Below are 18,178 nucleotides of genomic sequence, written 5' to 3' on the forward strand. Positions count from 1 at the left end.
GGCACCCGCCTTTCAGACATGCTAATACGCATAATAGACGCAAAATACGCCAGCGCAATTTGTCTCTGATTGGAGAGTACTGCTCTGAAATAGAATAGTCTCCCCTTGTGGAGGTCTTCGACTCGGTGGCATTCTATTTAAAATGGGCTCATGACATCAGCGTCCGTTCAAGTTTTGGAGCTTTTTACCATGGCTGAGACGAGAACAAACAGACTAAAGAAGGATGCAGGTTGTGGGATCGAGTGACTCGTAAGCTCCCCTCACACTGGCTGCGACTTGTGTTTTTCAACTCAACACATGATGCAAGGCTCGAGCAAAAGCTTTCGTGTAAGTAAATGTCCCCCGTCTCCCTGGGCGGACGAGTGCCTGAGGGCACACCGGCTGAATAAATGTGAGCCTGCTTGTCCTATTGGAGTGGCATTAAATTAAATAAGAGTGGAGTTTGGCCGGAGGACTTTGGGGCGGAGGGGCGGGGGTTCGAGGAGGAAGAGCGGTGCTCACTGGTTCCCCCCTATGGATTTGGCCATTAATGAGAAAACCCATATTGAACCTTTCAGATGACTGTCTGGTGTTGACTTAAAGATGAAGAGCGGCAATAAGGGCCCCGGTAGGCTTCCTCTGCCCCGTCGCTAATGGCAATTAGATGGACAACATTTATTTTAGATGTTCCCTTCTTGCGCAGCCCAAAAAGAATAGAGGATGAAAAAGAATGAGGGATATATCGACGCTGCCTCGTCTCCAGTGTGTGATCTGTATTTATGAGTGTAAGCAGACGGCAGAGCGGGAAAACTACGGCTCTGATCACTCGCCGCGTTTGTTCCCCTTTGTTCTCGCGCTTGTTGCGGCAATATTGTTCATCAAACATGCGCTCATTGTCATGATAACAGCGGCGAGCGCGCATGTGCTTTTCCAGCCGTGTTAAAAAACGGCGCGGACACTTGATGTGGCTGATAGACAACAGGGCGAAAAGATGAAAGCCGCACCTTCATAAATAAAGCAGCGCCACAGCGCCGGATATTGACTGAGGACACGTCGGTGTACTTTGAAATTCTTTTTTATTTTTTTTTGTGTGTGTGCTCCCCTCTTCTTTAAGTCGAAGCGGCGCGGGTCCCCGTGTGTGCACTGAAATGTATATTTCAGAGGCGTCTAGACGGGGTCTTTCATTCTGAGAAGAGCGCTCCCTACATCGAAGCAAACGGAGCGGTGGGCACTTTGGGTTTCTGACTTGGTGCGTCTCAGGCTGTCGTGGAAACTGAGCGAAGGGGATGTTTCGCTCTGTCTGCGCTGTGATCCGCCCGGCGCTTTGGTCACAGACAAACACAACAGATCCACTGTGATTGTACACATGCCCCGGGTGCATTATTGAGGGGCGGCGGGCACAACGACACAGCACGCCTGAGAAAGAGGAAGGAAGCAGCAGAGAGGAAGGACTGCCCTTTGTAGCGCCCGTAGAGATGAAAACAGAGCGTTGCGATGATGTGGCGGGAGCTTCGGGCAGAGGGTTTGAAACGTGACAGACGTTTGGTGAAGGAAATGTCGCATGTGACCTGACGGATTCAGAAGATTGTGGGTCCAAATCTCGGCTGCATCGTTTGCGTGTGCTTCGAGTGCTTGCGTGGGTTTCTCTCACATTCCAAATCCATTCACGTCAGGTGAATTGAAGACCGCAGGTGAAACTGAACGACCTTGAAAAAGAATGTAATTGCAGTTTATCCCCCCCTCGATATTGCGATTTCTTATTTTCAGTACAATACATCTCGCTGGTTGGGGGCATTCGGCAAACTTTTGTTTTGTCCATTCTTGGCAACGGATCAAAACATCGTCACCGGCACGCACCTTGATTTGACCAGCTATGTCCTGTTATCTCGATGATTGGCAGGGATGGCATTGAGGAGTTGAGTGATAGTTGTCGGATAGTCTTAAATAACACGACGTTGATTTTCGAATCAAGCCGACTGTCAATCGGGAAACGTTTTCGTCACGGCCGCGTATCCCGCCTCCAAACGCATCGTTGCTTAATGACTGCCCCGCACCTCCGGCGATGCGACTCGGAGAAAATCAGCGGGCTCAGGGCTTGATGGATTCTCGGGGTTTTGTGAACTCACAGTCGCACCAGAATTCAGCTTGCAGGCAAGGTTAGGCCTTTGCTCCTCAGTGAGACACCACCTTAGGGGATTTGTAATCCCCCAAGCCATTCGGTGGTCCACAAGCATTCCAGAAGTGTTTTCAACCTCTAAAGTTTCTGTCCACACCTATGACAAGGCAAATGAATTGTTTCGAGCAATACATTGGGAAGCGCGTACAGCGTCGAGTGCCACAGCGCGTGTGCGTACGCGTTTGTGCGCCATCTAAGTCATTAGGGCTCGCGGCTCACAGGCAAAGAGTGATGCTGTGTGGGTTTGAGTGTCACGGGCCAAAACGGCGCCTCCTGCGGCACACAATCGATCGATGCGCTGCTTTGATCAGCACTCCGCATCGACTACCCACATAAACAACAGCAGCACTACATGACACATATGCACACGCACGCGCTAATTTCTTCGCTTGCTCATAGATACATACTGATGTGAATGCTGACAGCTAAGCATACACACAAACAATACAAATGCCTCGCATCATTGCTGAACAGATTAAAACTTAGTAAAACAACAAAATTAGCATGAGGCCAGAAAAATGATGAAAAGCGACGATATACATTGTGCTATAATATTCAGACCTAAAAACACATTTAATTAAAATTAAATGGATGAGAATATTTATGCATTTATTTGAATAATTCAATTTAATGTTTTCAACAAACTATTTACACAAATGTTTTTGAGCATTTATTATGGATTTAAGAATGTATTTTAAAAATTAAATGTATTTCTTGTACGAATAAGATGAACAATCATTTCATCACATATTAACATAAAAATGACATTTTTACATGTAATAATTTATTTGATAAAATATTACATGCATCTTTTTCCACAAACAAAATTGGTATTTTGTTATGATACTATACAATATGGAGGAGATGAGACTGCTACACACACACACACACACACACACACACACACACAATATTAAACCCCATAGTTGTTCCAGCCATGAGTGAAGATTCAAATTGCATCAAGGCATTTCGATACACGGTAATAAATTGACACTGGCGTTATTTCTTTCTTTGGCATTCCTCAACATTCGTCGGCGTGTGGATTTATTTTTTTTTTGCCACAAACGTGCAGAGCGGAGGAGCGTGTGCCTGTGTGCTGCCACATGGTGGAATCAAACACTGCAGATCAGAGCTGCAGCTGATGTGATGGTAAGGGAGGGAAGGCAGGATGGAGAGTAAGAGACAAAGACGGGAGAGGGGAGGGTGCTGGAAAGAGAAGAGAGAGCAGAAAGAGGAAGAGGAAAAACAAGAGCAACCAAACATTGAGAAGTGACTAACTTGTCCTGCAGCTGGCGGAGCTTGTCCTCCTTCTCCTGCGCTTGGCCTCGCATGGCTTTGTTAGCCGCCACCTGCCGCGTGACCTCCACACTTGTACTCTGGCGGGGTTGGGGGAGAGACACATTGTGAGCGTGTGTTAATGTGTCTCCATGCATGCCGTATATGAGGGGGAGGCGGGGTTCATGGGGGGGTCCTCACGACACGGCTGATGACAGGTCAGCCGCAGCATGCCTCCTCATTATAGTTACAGCGGGAGCGGGGGCGGGGAGTGCTAAAAGAGGTTAAGAGGAAAGCGTAGTGTTCAAAGTGGATGAGAGAAAGGGGGTCGCTTGGAAGCACGAAATCAAATGTAAACAACATATATAAAGGCTGCAATTTTAGGGGCAAAAAAATCTCCAAAGAATCTTCTTTATTTTGCTCCATCAGTCAGCTTTATTTGATCTACAGTGTAAGGTATGTTTTATTTTTCGATCAGGCGATACTGCTAATCAGAGGGCCTGTGAAGCCCTTTGAGGCTCTTGGATTCTAACTTGAAGTGACTCCTGGGACCTGGCCCGCTCCGGTTAGCAGGCTGTGGGGGTTTGCCACCCCCACAACGGCCACTGCACCCTTCACCTATCCTCTTTCCATACTAACGAAGGTCATTGGTTCTCTGGTGATGGGCCGCTACCCTCCTGGGTGCTGGCTGGCCCCTGTGTCAGGCGAGGTTGTCTGGTTTGGGGGCCTCATGTTCTCCTGGTGGAATTGGTGGTGGTGGTGGGGCGGGGATTAGGGTACTCTGGGCAATAGGTACGGATTTCTCTTACAGAATGGTTGCATTCTGAATGTTTAAAGAAGCTCCGCATCGCTTGTGGAAGCCTCACAATCCAGCAAGCTTTTGATATCGCATGTGCCCCTAAAGCCTCTTCCTTGTCCTCCACCCCGCGACCCCCTTTCTTTCTTTCTTTTTTTTGTTTTGAAACTGCCACCTGACATGAGTTCCCTGCACTGAGTTTCACGACAGCAACAACCTGCTGCGTGACATTGACGAGCCCGGCGAGGTATAGCGGCGCTAGTTCTCATCCCCCGTGCCATGCGGGGGCACCTGTCTTGACTGTTATTCTCATTCTGAAAGGCGCAACCCAATAAGATCAAATGCTAGGAAATGCTAATTTGTGTTGAAATCACATGCAATTGCAGGCGATATGTAGAAATTGAAAAGTATGTTTCAAGATCTTTCCCCTCACTCACTCTCTCTCTCTCTTATTTTAAACTTTTTTTAAACTATTTGAATGTGAAGCCTTGAAGTTGGTCCAGAAACGTCAAGGTCTAAGTAGTTGTACAACATTTTCTTGCTTGAAGCGATTCCGATTGACTCTACCTGGGGTGTGTGATACCTTGAACACTGGAATCACCTTTTAACCAAATTGCTTGACTTTGTTTTAACTTTACAGGGGGTAGGGTGAGGGGCTGGGGGGGGGGGGGGGGGGGGGGGCTTGTTCATGGGTTATGCTGTGTTGACATTCTGTTCCCGGTGGCTAAGGCAATCATGTTTTAGGATGCCGAGAGTCGAGTCAGACGCAGTAAAACTGGATGAATGCAACAATAACAAGAAACTTTCGAACAAAAATTTGTTCGAAAACCGAAACCGGGCTCTTTTTGAAAAAAAAAATAAAAATCTTGATTGAACACGTCTGCTGACAATGGAACACTATATGAGGAAGCGTCACTTCCTCGTCTACCCGAGGAAGCGTCACTTCCTCGTGTAAGGAAGGCGAGAGGAGTCAAGTGGCCCATTCAAGTGCGCTCGGTTTGTTCGAGAACCGAAATTTGTTCGTCATCTGAGGCATAAAAAAAAAAAATCTAAATTTTTGGTCGAAAACCGGTTTGGTCAAGAACAGAGACGTTCGAAAACCGAGGTTTGACTGTATTAGAAACTGATTTCAATTTGATGTCGTGAGGTAGCACACTACAGCAAACAGGTAACGAAAATACAGATAAAGTGTCAGGGAGAGTGAGCGTCTTTCTAAAGGCAGACTTTTAAAAATTGTTTTCCATTGGCTTTCACTTCGGAGCGGGGTAACTAATGAAGCGTCCGGTGAGCGGACTGACCTTGAGCTTGGCTTGCAGTTGTTTGACCTCTGCCTCCATGGCCTGGCAGGAGCACTCAGCTGTGCGACGGGGGAAAGTACTTTGCCTCCACTGCTCCAATTCCATCTCCAGAACCTTCTTTTGCTGGTCCAAGGCCCCCAGCTCAGACGTCAGCTTCTACAGGGTGACCAGGACACGGAGTTGGTGGGTTCATGAAAATAACATTCCTCCATGAAATGGGTCTTTTAATAACGGCTGAGAACAACAATTCATACACTTTAAAATATCTTTACGCCTTGCTGTGGTTGCATTTCAATGCAGTATACGGGTGCAAACTGGGCTATTGCGAGTGAAAGTGACCATCTGAAACGAATTTTGTTACATGTTATGTGTGTTATTGTTTTGTGTTACTGTAGAGGGTGTACAAGCCATGTAATATTCTGTTGTGCTGAGTGCAGATCTTTCAAGTGTGATTGATCGCGTGTGTCCTGCGGATCCTCGCATATGGTTGCAAGCTGTTTTTTTAGACCTCATTTTTAATCTGGGAAAAAAAGATTGCCATTCAAGAACGGCACTCGACTGCTGAGCAAGAAACTACCGGTAATTTTGTGCAAGGAAAAAAACAAATCAGCAAAAATAAACTTAATTCATATTTTATTATTATTGATGTTTGTTTTGCATATAATGGCAAATTGTCAGAAAAAAAATCTGTTGGAATACAGCATAGGGAAGTTTTAAAACCCAGTTTAAAAACAACTGTCTGTCTCATGGCGATTGGTAGTATTACAAATCCAAACTAAAGTTAACCGTTTTTTCACAGGCTTTTTTTCTATATAATGAACAGATTTTGGATTTTCCCCTCATTTCCCACAGAAAATATACTTTCTAAAAAAATTAAGTTGCTCAATCCCACGTCCACAGGGAAATTCATCTGAATAAAAATACCGGATGGGTGAAGGCCTCCAACTGCTGTCTAGTGGTTAGCTTAAGAGCGCCAAATAATGTTAGCTGTGTATTGATGATCCCAAACATCACTGTTGATGCTTTCAACCAAATATGGTCTAGCAACACGAAATGATGAATACCGAATGGCACTCACAGGAGACCCGATACATGAAGATATAGATCACACGTACATACATTTGAAACTACAGATTCCCACAGGTTGGCTCTCAGCTCTGCATGCATTGACATTATTGATATCTGGTTGGCGGCTGACACCTTTTTAATAGAATCACGCTAGCTTTTGGTGTCCAGCGCTCTGTTGAAGACACCGAGTGGTGGTTAAAAAGTGATGGGGGCGGGGGGTCGGGCAGCACTGTAGGAATTGGGAGTGGCATTGATGACGTTTCCTGTAACACGGGCTTTGATTTCACCGGGGCCATTTTCAGCCCCTTGGTGAGACGTGACACTGACATGGACTGATGACATACTGGCGGGCTATTAGGCTGGAAAAGACAGGACACCTCTCATGACTAACATGGCTCAGAGTGACAGTCAATCACGTGCGGGATAAATAAGGGAGGACAGGTTGCAGAAATAGCCACACATCCAGGACTTGCCTGTCAATGTTTGAAGCCACACTTGCCGGCAAAAAACGTGAATTTGTTCATGGGGCGGGGGGGGGGGGGGGGGGGGGACTGAACAAGAAAGAAACATTTGAACCAAAACACTTCAATTCCTTTTTAGGCAACCGACATCTAAATTCTACTAATAACTAGGATATATATATTTTTTGGGGATCAGTCAGAGCAGACTTAAATCCTGCGATAATCCCACCACTTTACATGAAAGAGGAGGGTAAGACATCCCGCACTTAAAAAGATAAGGCAGGTAAAAACACGCACGACGTCACAAAACCGACGACCGGAGGTGGAGCCACGTAATCCGCGCGAGCAAGGAAATGATCTCGCATACGCAAGGCGGGAGCATTTTGTCAAAAGGAGGCTTTTCGTTTTGTCACCAGTTTTTTTTCTTAAAGGTTCTTATTCCACCTTAAATAACTGAGGAATTTAACAAATCGACTCTCACTTGGAAAATGTTCTGTTCCGTATAAGATGTTAAGTTTTATTTTATTTTTTTAACGTCCAGTGTTTAAAAGCAACAACACTAAACGGTTTTGTGTATGTTAAATAACGTTAATTTAGCCCGCCTAACATATTCACAAAGCAATTGCAGATTTTTGGAAGAGCGCTTGTCTCGGAGAGTGTGAGATGTCACCAGAGAGTGCAACTGGTGCAAAACTAAAAATACACATACACAGAGGACAACGCTGCATCCCACTAAGAATCCTCAAATTGTTTATCAAAGTGTCTATGTTCAGTACACTTTGAACGGGAATATACACTCTTATTGACCTTACTGTTTTGTTTTTTTGTTTTTTTTAGCAGGGTGGTTGGAAATTTATTTAGCATCAACGCCATGTACTACTTACTCTGTGTGTGTGTGTGTGTGTGTGTGTGTGTGCGCACGCCTGTGAAGGCAAACGAAAAACCTTTTCTACTACCTAGCAACGTGGCTTTGAATTTGCTTAATTGCTCAGCCCTGATTTGAAAACATTCTGGTCATTTAAATGGGGACTATTGGTGCTTACACTGTTACCAGTTGCCCGGCATAGCGTTTTGAGAATTGACACGATGAGCTTGATATTTTGAGCCCACCACAAACAAGTTCCTGTGAAAGTGGTATAGTCCTTCTCACATGATGCCCCCTCACCCCCACTCCCCCCCGCAGAGGCCGTCTTAAGCCAATTACACGCGACCCGGCTGGAACGGACCTGAAGCCCGTCACCTCCTGCCCTTTCCGGGCTTGGTCCGCCTCAGTCGGCTCCAACTTTTTGCGGCAGGCTGGCATTAATACTGCAAGAGTAAAGAGGAAGCAAACAGGACAACAACGCCTCTCTGACTATAACGGTGAAGGTGCGCGTGCGCGTTTGTGTGCGTGTAGTTCACTTGTGAGGTTGGACTTGGCAATCAGGTGCCTCGGCGGGAGCGCACAGGGGCCACATCCCAGGTAGCATCACTGTAAGGTCAGTAATACACTCGTGCATGTACTGTAAGAGCACAGAGTGAAAATGCAGACCGACTGACACCTAATCAGGTGGTGTCCTCTGCTGGCAAGTGCCATGTTGGAAACCGCCATAGACATTTCCGTGGCCTGTCAGATTAATGACCGTGTGTGTCTGACTTGAGAGTGCGTGCCATTGTGCTGCTCCCTTTGAGTGTGCTCATGTGAGACAAAGGTGGCTCTGACATGACTGCTACGGTGTTATTTGATCTACATGAATTGTTAATGCCATACTCTAGACTGCAGATTTCAGCTTTAATGTAGAGATTTCTACAGTAGACAGTTAGACATGACCCCCCCCCCCCCCCCCCCCCCCCAAAAAAAATCTGCAATATAGCTGATCCGCAACACAAAACGTTGGTAACAGTTCAGGCCAGAAATACAAACTTGTGTCTGAATGAGCACCTTGGTGGACATGTTTGGAGAAAGTGAAGTGACAGACTGCTGTTGAAAGATTGATCAGGACGACACAACAAGCAGTCACAGAAGGTGCAATGGAGCGGCACCGCTGAGATTTTGCTTGTCAATCCAACTCATCAAGTATGAGGACCTGTTACTCGGTGCTCTAAGCCCCGCAGCAAATAAATATATGACAGGTACAAAAAGAGAAAGGCACAAACTTCTATCTCCTGTACATTTGGAGTTACCTGCGTGAGCTGCTTGCTGCCGCTCAGTTTCTCAGCGAGGGAGTTGAGCTGTGCCGCCATCTTCTTGTTGGTGCTGCGCAGCTCTTGGGCTGAGAGCGCAGCGGCTTTCCGGGCACGTCGCAGTACTTCCACGTGCCGCTGTAGGGACTCGACGCGGTGGTGCAGGGAGGAAGAGGAGGAGGAAGCCTTCATTAGCAGCCACTTCTTCCTCTTCTCGCCTCTTGTCCCGCGCTCCCAGCGCTCGTGCTGTTTGTTGTCTAAAAAGAGGGAATGGACATGTGCCATTAAAAAATTCACATGGGAACGCCACATACTGTACATCCTAATGACTGGATTGGTGGGGTGAGGAGGGCAATCAATTATCAGTTACCCATAGGAGGCAGGACTTTATATGCACACACATATTTTTGGAATACAGTAAACACCAGTCAGAAAGAAAAATAGATGTGAAAAATGTTGCATTGTCTATATTACTGTCTGTATTACAATGTAACAACAGACTATGAACTCAAAACAGTTTAATAATATTTCAAACTCATCTTGCAACAGGACTCCTAAAAATAGCAGATTACGTTTGCGGGGGGGGGGGGGGGGGGCACAATGTACAAGTGCGATGAAGACTCTCCGTAACAACCCAGGCTAAATTGAGCTCTTTTTACGACGAGTGGTGCCAAATTTAACCTTGGTTGTGAGTGGGAACTATGGATAGTCTCATTAGTAATCTTTTTTTGAAAACATGATGTGGTGCAGAAAAAAAACTGAGGGAAGATCAGCGGAAAAAAAATTACAGTATCGAGAAATTTATTTGCATGTCTGATTTAAAAATTTGTCAAGCAATCTAACAGGTAATTAAAAAAATATTTTGGGCATGTCAGTTGCGTTTTTTTGCTATTTGTGACGGGCCCTGGTCACAAATAGCGGGATTACTTAAAATGAGATGTAGTTTTGCTTCCACAGCAGGTATACCCAGTGGGTGACTATTGGAAGCTTAAAGTCATTTCTTTTTGGGGCCACTTTTGGTTAAGTGTGACATGAAAACGTTCGCTACCTTGATTGGTAACATTGAGGTGCTTGCTGCTCGAATCCGCCGCCAGCACTTTCGCGCCTGCGTTTCCCTGACACCTGTCGAACTAAAAGCACAAGAGCAATCAAGAGACAGTGATGAAAAGCAAGCGCATAATCTAACACAAGCGGTTGACATGTTGCACTTCCCGCAACGCGGCTCATAACGACACCATGATCACAGGCCGCTCTCGGTTTAACATGACAAGACAAATCACCCGCTGCTTTAATAATTCACCTGAACGCGCTCGCCCGACTTTCGGAGCCAACGTCACTCAGTGATATTAGCCGTGACGGGAGCGTGCGGAGGCCGCCTTTGTTCAATACGGTCTCCGAGTCCTGATGCGCTCCTACTGTATGACATGTCTCAGCGCAGTCATTTGCGCGTATGTGTGACATCTCCCGAGCGCAGGATCGTTTGTAGTGACATCAAAGAGGCAAGCTCCTCCAAAGCCCCCCGCCCCCCCCCCCCCACACCTCCTCCACTCTGCTCCCTCACTAACTCCTCTCTGTTTGCTTCCTGTGACGGTCAGGTATGATTTCATCAGCAGCATGTTTGATCACACGGAGCCGCGCTTAGGCGACAGGAGATGAACTGTTAAAGACCAAAGCTCGTCACTGAGGTGATGGAAGTCATGCTGCGATTCAGCCTGGGAGGAGCTGCGGGGCGCAGTTCGTGAAGCTGGAACATGGGGAACAAATTCCATGGCGCGGTATCTATTCAGCTCCACACAGCTGTACTCGCGATGGACGGTTTTCCATTGGAAAGTTAGGGTAGGTGTCCTTAGATGAGGATGGTCCCTTCTATTTTTTACTACGGGCACTCAAGAAGTTACACTTCATGTTACCGGTGGGATACGCTCATTTGTCATGTCTGAAAATAGAACGCTTCACAGAATGGAGTGGACCAGTGAAGGTGATGGTCAAGACAGGACATGGAGGCAAAGTGTTGTTATTCAGGAGTAGTCAAAAGGTTTCTTTTCAATCTGTTCTATGCACCCTCACGAGTCTAAACGCAGTATTCTGTTTATTGTTGCGCTTGTGGAATTTGAATTGAGCAGAAAAATCGACCTGTCTTTTATCCATGTCAGGTGGCTGCCATTTTGCCTTGTACTGTCACGTGTTGTCGACTGAAAATGACATCACAGTGCTTAAAGGCTCGGCTTGTGAACGTCACATGACCAAACAGAGACAACAGGTGAGCCGTGACGGTCGTTACCTTAATATCATGATACTTTTCTAGACATAGTGCCCAGTCCTCGTCGGCATAACACAAATCCTGGCAGCACAACCCCTACGGGCTCCCAAATTTCAAAATAAACGGAGTCATCCTTTAGTTCAATTTATATTGTCTGAAAGGCCAGGCATCCCCTTACGGCTGCTTGACAGAGTTGCCGCCACCCTAATTCTGAGAACAACAAGCCACGCCCCCACAAAAATCTCCCTACATCCTCTTCAGTGTATAACCACTTTGATTTTACATGGTAGAAAATGGCCATTTCCAAAACTTTTAAGACATGCACCCTTTCACAGCATTTATAGCAGACGAGTCATTACACTTTTAATCTTGACACTAGAGTCAATTGAGGGAAACAAAGACCATTCATTGTGAAAGCTATGTTGATTTTATCGCTCTGAAACTGACAGATTTATGATGGGTGGGTGTCAGCGCCAAATGGGATACCGTGCATCCATGTTACACTCCAAAACAGCAGGCTAGACTCACCTTCCTTTTGTGCCGTCTGGGAGGCCTTGTCCCCGAGGGCACGCTGTTGAGGCTGTCTGAGTATTCCTCACTGTCACTGGAAAGAAAGTTGAAGATCATTACTGTCTGAGTTGACTCCGAGCTTGTGTGTGTGTGTGTACCACCCTTGGACCACAAATCCAATTTACCTTTTATGGTTGATTTAGTTGACTTGAAGCAAAATATGTGCATTTCAAGCTCTCCTCCTACCTTTTAACAGAAAATCAATGCCCCCGTCCAATTTCTAAGCAGGAAGTGTAAATGTGGCTTGTAAATTAAGTGGAAAAATTGTGGCGTCTGTTGCCGACAGTGAATGCATCAAGATGTATGAGAGCGGCTGTGGCCTTCATTAGCCCGCCAACGTGTGACATACGTTCGCGAGAGGCGCGGCTGAGCAGAAGCAAACTAGGTTGCGTCTGACGGACAGCAACGGTAAGGGCTCTCGGAGACACACAAACACCGGCACGTTTATTGACAGTGACCTTTGACGTGAAGGTGGGAGCCAGTGACATTTACGCCAGTGGGTTTATTAAGGTGGAGCACGGGGGAAAGGCAGCGGAGGGAGAGACCAGAGTAAGGGGATCTAAAGGGAACATGACAAGGCCGGAGGCTATTTAGGGTTAAAACTGGTCAGGAGGGAATTTGGCTGGACCATCGCAGGTGCTTGTGTAGCGCCGGGCAAGCACCACCAGCGCCGGTTCAGGGAAATACTATGGGATTGTTGTTTTTTTTTTTTTTGGTATGAATTATTGAAGCATGTTGATGCTACAAAGGAAGGTCATTGGTTGCCTATAAAACATTAGGAATATTTATGATCAATTAATAGATTACATTCATGCAATGGATGATTAATGTGAGTGCCTCACAATGTATGAAGAACAATGTTTCCTGAAAGACGTGAGCTCAACTTCTCAAAGCTGGCATGTTCTTCTTCAGACTTTGAAACTAGTTGAGAATGAATCCACGGCGCCTCTGCTGTTTGGAGAAAGGTAGTGCGCTCCTTTTTTGCCTCCCGTTGCGTCAAGGAAACAATTGAATCTTTTGGATCCCATTGTTCTCTTCATCTCTACTCTATAACAAGCTGATTCTGACCCATCCTTTCACCTTCTTATTCTGTCCGGACCAACAATGAAAAACCGCTGATGCGGTCAAAATAGTCAACTGCCTCCAGCTGTTTAAAACTTGAGAGACAAGAGAGAGAGGGAGAGGCAGAGGATGAAAACAAAGACATGTCAGCATCTTTTCACAGGCCTGACACCTTTGTCACATTTTAGGATAAACTTCTTGAGGTGGAAGCAGGGCATTGCCCGACATATCGCTGAGGACGGCCCCGGCGAGATGAGAAGCGCGGAAGGGCTTTATAGTAACACGAACAAATGGGTCGACAGGTGCCTTAAATAAGACAGCATCTCGGTTTGGATGCCGTCTCCGCAAATCCATTCAGATCCTTTCTCGCAGGTAAAGCGTCTATTAGACAGCTGCTTATTAGCCACATGGAGGGCATTAGGAAAGCCGGGGCATAGCTGCACCAAGTCCCCGCTAAACTGCCTCCAGTGGGCCGGGGTGGATTACGGTCTGATGAATTAGATGCCAAGGAGGCAGGGCTGAGCACAAGGGAGAGTTCGGGGGGGGAGGAAGTGGGAGATGGGGGGGGGGGACTAAATATCAGCAATAGCTACGAGTGTTTGAAATGAAATCATTCCGACCATCACTCAATAAACGGCTCAGTGGCTTTTTTGCATAAAACATACATGAAATAATTACTGTCGATGGGTCTTAATTTAGAGGGTGTTAAACAGCTTGTAGACATCTGGTAGAGAGCCGAGTAGGGCCATTCAAAATTTATCCAACTAAATTAAGGCGAGTAGTGTGTGTGCGTGTTTGTTCGCAATCGAGAGAGAGTGGGGCAAAGGCACATTTGTGAATTGACACGACAAGAGAAGAGAAGCAACACAACGAGGCGCGGGGCGAGGTTTGCTGCATGTACCGTGGGTGGTTTAGTGCTTGCAGGGGGATCCTTGGAGCTGTCAAGGGTGGGTAGTGGGCTGAGGGGGGTGCTGGTGAATATGCAAAGGACCAGTATATTAAATCAAACTGCCAAACTGTCAATTCCAGGCCTGCATTACTCGTGCATGAAAATGGCACCGCTGAAAGGTATCAAGACTTTGGCGGCCCCCTTATCCCAGGGCTTCTCTGGCACCGCTTCAACATTGTACAGAGAGACTTCTAATTTTGCATGCAAATTTCAGTCAATAAGCTCCTAGCGAGCCGTCCCAGGACACTTGACGGGATCTGACAGTGGTTCACCCCCCCCCCCCCCCGCCCCCACCCCCACTCGCTATCATTCCTGCTTGTATTCCTCTTTGGCTCCTGAATTACCAACCAGACAGGAGGATGAAATTCAATCACCCATTTGCTTATGTTTTGCATATACGCGCGTTGTCCCCACGATGCTCTGTGGCCCGCCAGCCCACTCGAAACGCCTAAAAATAATGAGGTTGGACGCTGCGAGTAGGTGCGCGTGCATCATTACCTCGCTACGCTCATGTCCTCCCACTCGTCCTTCGAGGGACTGGGGCTACGGCCTTGCCAGCTGATGGCTTGATTGGGGATGACGGTCGGGTGGCTGCGCTGGCGTAACGAACCCGTGAGCCTAATTGTTTTCAACTTTGGCTTGCCGCTAACGTTGCCAGCGATCCCGCTCGGCCGCGCTGGTCCCGCCGCACGCTTCCTGTAGAAGTCCCTGGCCGCCCTGAGAATGCCAAACTCCTGCCTCAGCTTCAGGAGCCGCCGATGGAGCTCAGCGGACTCTTTGTGAGAGGCGGCCAGCCGGGATTGGAGAGCCGCGACCTCGCCGCGATGCCGCTCCCCCTGAGCCGAGGCCAGGGCCAGGGCTTGTGCTTGGGCTGTCTGTAGGCGGACAGCTTCCTGGGTTTGCAGATGATCCAGCGAGGCTTGAAGTCCGCGGCAGTCGCGGGCCAGGCCTTCGTTGGCCTGGAGGAGCTGCTGTTTCTCTTCCCTCAGAAGCTCCGTCTCACCCTCCAGGGACACCATCCTCCGCTCCAGCTGCTCAATCTAGGGGAATCAAGGATTTGAAGCTTCAGTGATATAACTGAATAGTGCATATCAGACCGTTTACAAGTATAAACTATATATATAAATATAAGTCCCTTAGATAATTTAACTGCAATTGAAAAACAACAGAGGTCGAACTACCACTTTGCAATGATGTCACAAACGTAATTGAATCCCTTGAGATTTCAGCTCAGCGAGCATCGAAGGATGAACTCGACAAGCATTTTTCACTGTGCATTTTGCGAGTCCAACACAAATGTGTACCGGTGATGGAAAAGAGGGAAAACCTGCTGGTGACCTTGTGGCCATTGTGGTACATGCGGTTCTGTACTGGCTCAGAATTGGCAAGACTTCTGCTCAACGCAAATGGCAAAGAAATCAATCATCCGATAATTTTGGGTTAGCCAGCAAAACACACACAAAAAAAAAAAAAAAAAAAAAGTGAGGGGGGTTTAAACAAATTTGGCCTGGGAACATATGAAGTGAATGAGTCTTGGAAAGTTGAAACAACACACCGGAAAGTTACTCACAGAGAGGTGAGCATCAACTGTTAGAGTGTGCTGGAAATCAAATGTCCAGACGCAAGCTCCCAAGCTACAAAATTGGGATTGTGCCCCTGGGTATTGTTTTTCCCTTTTTACAATTGTGTTTCACTCTGACCACTGGTGAAGCTTGGTACCTTTCAGCCTGAATTAAAACAGCCACCCACGGATGGAGACAATGCCACAAAAGTAAACGGGAGGTGACAAAGTTGCACTTGAATAATATGGCACTTCAAAGTTGAGCGAGGCCGTTTTTTAAAAAAAAAAAGACTAATTAAACCTAATGCACTGCCGACTGAAAGAAAAACACATTTTTAGTTGACTTGAAGACACGATGAGCTACCGACTAAAATGTGACAGGGAAAAAAAAAAAAATCTGTGCTCACACTCAAATCATGGCTGACAGATTAGAGGCTAATTTCGTCACTGCCATTGTGCTACAGTTACGATTCTGTCTATCTTCTTTTTTCCCCCCTGTTGGGGACAAAGAACACTAAGTGATGGCATAGCGTCGTACCTTCATAAACGACTGTTCCAATCGTTTTGAAGAAACAGAGGGTCTTTTCGGAGAAGTGCTTTTGACCTGGCGCTCCTCTTCCACTTTGCGAAGCAGCTCTGAACAGGAGAACAAAGGTTCTTGTTGTGACACGGTGCGTCAAACCCAGGCGGCTCAGGCAATAGGACGATAAAAAAAGGGCTGCATTAAATCAATTAGCACTGCTCCTGGCCTAATTTCCTTCATCGGTACATTCGTAAAGCACCCCCCCCCCCCCACCCCCTTCTCCTGCCAGTCGAGTCGAAAGAATGAAGAATTTTCAGACACTTGGCTCCAGTCATCTTCATCTTACACAACAGAGGAGTGTTGATCTAATAGTCCACAAGGAAATGGGAAAACAATGTTGAAAAAGCACACAACATGCAACCTCTCTCACGGGATCATAAACAAATGCGAGAAGCACTCGAGTCTCTGGTGAACACTGTACAGCCCCGGGCCGCGCTGCTTTGTAGTCCACTAGGATTCCCCCAATGGACAACTTATATGCACAGACTAACATATTGTTTTATCCAGGGAATCTCACTCTCAACCGTGACAAATACACTCTTCACTATAAATGAATAAAGCAAACACACACTCTTCAGGGTATAAAGTTAACCGCACTTCCGGGACGTCAACCTGTCCGGTGAGGAAGCGAGAGCGTGACTCATCAGGAGTTCGCCCCGATGTTGTAAAGAGTGCATAAAGTCACATGATCAGTTTTCTTTCACAAATTCACGGAGGCTAACTCGGGATTTGAACGTTCTGATGGGATGAAAATGGATGTCATAGTTGGCGTATAAAACATAAAATTACACATTTTTTATTACTACTACTATGATTACTTCTACGAATAAAACTTTGTAATATTTATGAATGAAGGGTTATGTTCAGCAAAGGTGATTTTTTTCCCCATGAAAAAGTCAAGACAACAACGCATGGTAAAATCCGTATTGTCCAAGCTGTTAAACACAAACAATGAAAATATCTCAGAAACCAAATGTGCTAGGAAAAGAAAGGGAAAAAATATCAAAAACAGGTCTAGGGACATATGAAGTCATCTCTGGTTAATATTTGCTGTTGATTAGTGTTATCATTGTCATTTGCAGAATATGGTGGTAATATTACATGACTCCACAAGACTGGCAAAGGAGAGGCAATTAGCATACGGGCACAATGACGCCATATCAGCTTTCAAGTCCCTTTTCCCGTTTTGGTTGAGTATTCTCTGTGTGTTCAGGATTTGGGTTTCCATTGACCGTTGGTATGCCTTTTTGTCCTGATTTTCAGCGACATGATTTCTTGCCTTGACGTCTGCAGCCTGTGAGACACCAACGTGCATCCAGGCACGCGGCGGTCACAAACAACCGAAATGAATTATAAATTGAAACATCTCAGTCTGTGATCTAATGTTCTATCGCATGTCGAGTAATATGTGTTTCCATGGCTAGTTTCTTAGCTGAGCAAACCAAGCAAACGGGTGATCCTCTTCTGGTTAAAAAAAACAAAAAGACTACGTGACCAAAATAATTTGTTCTGACATGGACGCTTCAGGTCAGCTACCTGGGCACGGTCAAAGACAAAAAAGAAGGACAAAGCGAAATCGGCTGCGCGGAGCAGCCCCTGCTCCCTCGTGTCGAATCGATGCTTCGTTCTGGGAAGTTTGTTACTTCGAATTAGCCGGCTCTTTTGTCTTCCTGGCGTGTCACCTCCAATCAAAAGGAGCAGCCGCAAGGACAGGAGCGCTGCTGTGTTCGTTGGGTATACACGACCGGCTGTGGGAGAAAACGATCCGCCTCCGACGGATTGGGAGTTGTCACCTCGGCACCACCTTGATGAGAAGACACGGTGGCTCCCTAGTCACCCGCTGCGGGAGGAGGTCTCGGCACCGGTGGCATACATTAGTGTCCCCTCCCATGTCTGCTCGTGGGCTATGGCACAAAGGCCCGCTCCCTTTCATGTGTTGCCTTTCGTTAGAGATAATCCTTGTGTGAACGCCTCAAC

General features: G+C 46.6%; 1 protein-coding gene across 4 annotated transcripts in view; it reads right to left on the bottom strand.

Moving 5' to 3' along the window:
- cntln (centlein, centrosomal protein) overlaps positions 1-18,178 on the bottom strand; it is a 212,776-nt gene that overhangs the window by 25,611 nt on the left and 168,987 nt on the right. For all 4 annotated transcript variants that reach the window (XM_086119061.1, XM_086119060.1, XM_086119058.1 and 1 more), the window contains 7 exons: positions 16,157-16,254; positions 14,556-15,097; positions 12,005-12,080; positions 10,265-10,346; positions 9,217-9,473; positions 5,525-5,680; positions 3,434-3,531 (listed from right to left, as the gene is read on the bottom strand). In XM_086119061.1, coding sequence (XP_085975187.1) covers positions 3,434-3,531; positions 5,525-5,680; positions 9,217-9,473; positions 10,265-10,346; positions 12,005-12,080; positions 14,556-15,097; positions 16,157-16,254 — 1,309 coding nt within the window. The remainder of the gene's footprint in view (positions 1-3,433; positions 3,532-5,524; positions 5,681-9,216; positions 9,474-10,264; positions 10,347-12,004; positions 12,081-14,555; positions 15,098-16,156; positions 16,255-18,178) is intronic.

This window comes from Hippocampus guttulatus, chromosome 9 (genome assembly GCF_054856545.1).
Source record: "Hippocampus guttulatus isolate MCC_2025c chromosome 9, RoL_Hgut_1.0, whole genome shotgun sequence".
Lineage (NCBI taxonomy): Eukaryota > Metazoa > Chordata > Actinopteri > Syngnathiformes > Syngnathidae > Hippocampus > Hippocampus guttulatus.